Source organism: Ahaetulla prasina, chromosome 6 (assembly GCF_028640845.1).
Source record: "Ahaetulla prasina isolate Xishuangbanna chromosome 6, ASM2864084v1, whole genome shotgun sequence".
Taxonomy (NCBI): Eukaryota; Metazoa; Chordata; class Lepidosauria; order Squamata; family Colubridae; genus Ahaetulla; species Ahaetulla prasina.
In genome coordinates, this window is record NC_080544.1 from 58,558,026 (window position 1) to 58,562,014 (window position 3,989).

The following is a 3,989-nucleotide window of genomic DNA, read 5'->3' on the forward strand; positions in this document are numbered from 1 at the left end:
TATACTGTCCAATGAGCCCCAATCCCCCAATCCATGGCATTGTCTTATGGGTTTGTTTCTACAATGAAACAAGACAAATTGTCTACTCAGTTTTAAAAAGTGAAATGGTGAGAGCAGGAGGCAAGTGGAGATGAGAGCTCTTGCCAAGGATGCAGCCATAATGTTAATGCTGCAGAAATCCTCCAGCACCTTCTCTGAGAAGAACAGGGAGGAGACTTGTAAACAAACTCTCTCATTTGATTATCCTGCTTCCTCATTGTGCACAGGGACCATTGGGAAAAAGGAAGAGCTGTGATCATTTAAACACTCTTTACAAGCACCAGCTACAGATCTTGTAACTGATAGGAAATCCTGCATTGTACTGCAGGTGCAGCTTGTTGATATACAGAAGAATTCTGTAATTTTCTCCCTTTTCGTTAAATGGATAAAATGGAGAGAAGACGTTTTTAATGATCTAACAACACACAGATAAACAACTTTGCTAATGAGGACTGATTAAGAAAGCTTCTAAATACAACGGCAAGAAGGGCGCAACAAAATGTTAGATTAATGAAAATGATATTTCAGGACAACCAAAAAGGCCATCTGTGAAAATCTGACTACTCTACTGTGTTCTTCCTGTCCATTGTCCTACTAACTTAAGAGCTTGTAGAGCTTTCCTAACCAGTGCTGAAGAGGAACGTCAGGAAAACAGAACTTGCCAGTGCTGAAATCCTTTGATACTATTTCAGCCCTTTCTTCTTCAGGGAAATATCCTGAACAGCATGGATCGATTCCAGATGGTCTTCCAGTACTTCCAGTCTAATTCAGACACAGTGACAAATGGGATCTGTGGGCTATTAGCATTGGCAAGTGTGAAGATTTACACCGTCTTTGATTTCAATTGCCCTTGCCTTGTTAAATACAACATGGCCTATGGCTTAGGAATAATGTTTATCCCACCAGTAGCACTTTTTCTCTGTGGGCTCATTGTCAACAGGCAATTTGTTATGATGCTTGAGGAGTGGAGGAGACCAACTGGAGATAGAAGGAAGAATCCATCCATTATCAGGTGGGAGATTCCAATGATTTTTATTGCAAGAATCCAATTACTTAAATAATGTGTTTATTTTAAAAATGCAAAGTACTTAAATAATTCAATTTCCAGTATCATCTTCTTTCTCTGCCATGGTTTTTCTGGCATTCTAATTCCTGGAATACTATATTATATATTCCAGGAAATATGTTTTTAAAATTAAACATATTTGGCAGGGATGTTTTAGATCAGGGCTGAAAAAGGAGGGTTTTAAGAATTTTACTTTGCCTTATTTTTTTGTGTAACTAAACTTCTCCTTTGGCATTTGTTTATACAGCAAGACATTTATATACTTAATCTGTAAAATAATATTTGGGTAAACCATTATTTTATCATTCTTCTTGAAATTCTTTCTTTCTTCTCTAAAATATGTTATACCAAATAAATAGAATATTCTATAATTTATCATTTCTATTTGTTTTTTCTTCTGTTTGGTCTATATATACCTTTTTGTTTATTTCTGTTACATGTTTACACTTTCTACAAAGATAATTTGGTCTTTATAGAAGCACTGCACAGAAATATACATAGCAAAGTAGATTTATGCAGGCAAAACTAATGGCATAATCAACATATTTAATGTTAACTTGCATATCATTCCTTTCTTAATGATAACCCTCTATGATTCTGTCACTTTTCTTGTAAAGAAATGTTATCTTCAGTTTATGGTATAACAGATAAATCTGTTCATGCACAGGTACATGTGTTCTTCTGTTATGCAACGGGCTATGATAGCACCCACCATTTGGATCCTAGTCACTCTTCTTGATGGGAAATGTTTTGTCTGTGCCTTCAGCAATTCCATTGATCCTGAGAATTTTCCAGGTTTTGCTGCCAACATCACCACCTATGATGCCTTACAACACTTCCTTGCCAAAATCCCATGTAAACATGATGAGTTGATGAGGAATAACACTTCCCGCAAGGCAGCGTCCAGGTATCTCAAATGCTGTTCACAAGTAAGTAATGGGCATCTATTGGCATCTATTGGCATTTGGTCCTGTGAGAAATGCTCTTCCAATCCAGCACCCAATAAATGCACTGGGCCACAAATCCTGTCATTCCTAGCCTTCCTGCCAAATGGGGATTTTTAAAAACCTATATAAAATACCTTGGAATAAGTTACTTACTCCAGTTTATAAATAAAAACTATATCTAAAATTAAGTTTTCAAAAGAGTCAAACTCAGTTGTCTCTATTCACTGCACCAGATTTTCCAAACATACTGGAATTACAACTCCTAGATTTTCCACTGGAAACCTGGATATTCTAATAGTTGTAACTCAATTGCAATTTCATCAGGTTCACAAGGATGTTTTATACTTACATTGTATCACCTTGCTTCTACTCTGCACCTTCCTTTTTTCTTTTTTTGCCAGGATTACTTCCTGACAAAAATGTGATTTCTCCTTAAGATTGATACAAACAAAGTTATATTATTACGGCATGGATTCATTGACACTGGGAACTGGTGTGAAACTTGAAGTTGCACAGGGATGTAGAGCCAACCTAGGGTTGGGTTTCACCTTGTTGTAAATCCAAAGGCTCTTGATCTGTTTGTCATTTTCTTCCAGGCTTTTGGTTGGAGTCTTCTTTTAATCCTCATCGTGATGGCCTTCCTTGCTCATTCTCTCAAGCCCTGCTTCAATCATGCCTCCTTTTTGCAAACCCGTTACTGGAGCAATTACATTGACCTTGAACAAAAACTATTTGAAGAGACCTGTTGCGAACAAACGCGGGACTTTGCACACAAGTGTATCCTCCATTTCTTTGAGAGCATGCAGACAGAAATCAAGCTCAGGAGGTTTAATGCCTACACAGAAGAAAAGGGAGCAAAAGCAAAGGAAAATATTCATTTGAATGGCATCACTAGCCATGAGCAAATAAGCAAATTTCTTTTGTCCTGGTACAATAGGAAACCTCCACTGGATTTGAGCCAAGCATACAGGCAAAGAGATTATACCTTTGCGTTGGACAGGCAGCACAATTAACAGGTGCCATCCCCAGCCAATCAAACAGATGTTTAAAAGAAAGTTGAAACGGGCTTATCACACATAGAAAATTCCCATGTCACATGGCTCCCCACAGCAACAGGGGTCTACTGCCTTGATCTGCAAAACTAAGCAACTTAACTTTTCCAAACAGCACCTGGAATTATTTAAAGAATTGAATTTATTTTATCAAGTTTACCACTTTTGTTTCTACATTGTCCATAAATCATTAGACAGAACACAACATGGTTCAGAGTATATTGCTTCTGGCTCACATATAACTCAGAGGCACAATTTTTAAAATCATGGTATACTGCAGTCCCAACTATGTGGGTTTATCCACTGTCCTAAGCAATAATCCAATAATGGACAAAATCAGACAGCTTAGTGCAATGCAGAAATCCAACCGTGGTGAATTATAATCTGGTTCATCAACCAGAATTAAAAGACTCTTGAAGCAAGCAAATGTGGTAGAGTTGTAGAGATATGATAGAATTGCTCATAAAGGCACAAGACAGAATCTGTTTGTTTGTTTCAATTGATAGTCTTATCCAACAGAGAAACAAATACAGCAAGCAAATTTTGTTATTTGAAAAACAATTGTAATTGTTAATAAATAATGAAAGCATGCAATTAAAAAAAGAAACAAATCTTTTGAGATAAGCTGTGGTTGTGCAGTGATTAGTATGCAGTATTGCAGGCTAATTCTGCTGACTGTCAGGCGTTCGATCCTCATCAGGCTCAAGGTTGATTCAGCCTTCTATCCTTCTGAGGTTGGTAAAATGAGGAGCCAGATTGTTGGGGACAATAGGCTGACTATAGAGAGTGCTGTAAAGCACTGTGAAGGGGTAAATAAGTCTAAGTACTATTGCTATATAGGACTGTTTATAAATGAATTTTGTTTATTTTTTACTTTAAAGAATC

At 37.0% G+C, this 3,989-nt stretch overlaps 1 protein-coding gene across 1 annotated transcript; it reads left to right on the plus strand.

The window, feature by feature from the left end:
* Positions 1-764: 764 nt before the first annotated feature.
* CALHM3 (calcium homeostasis modulator 3) lies at positions 765-3,065 on the plus strand. The gene is made up of 3 exons (XM_058189117.1): positions 765-1,051; positions 1,773-2,034; positions 2,649-3,065. The coding sequence occupies exons 1-3, from the start codon at positions 765-767 to the stop codon at positions 3,063-3,065; spliced, it is 966 nt and encodes a 321-aa protein (XP_058045100.1).
* Positions 3,066-3,989: the final 924 nt, after the last annotated feature.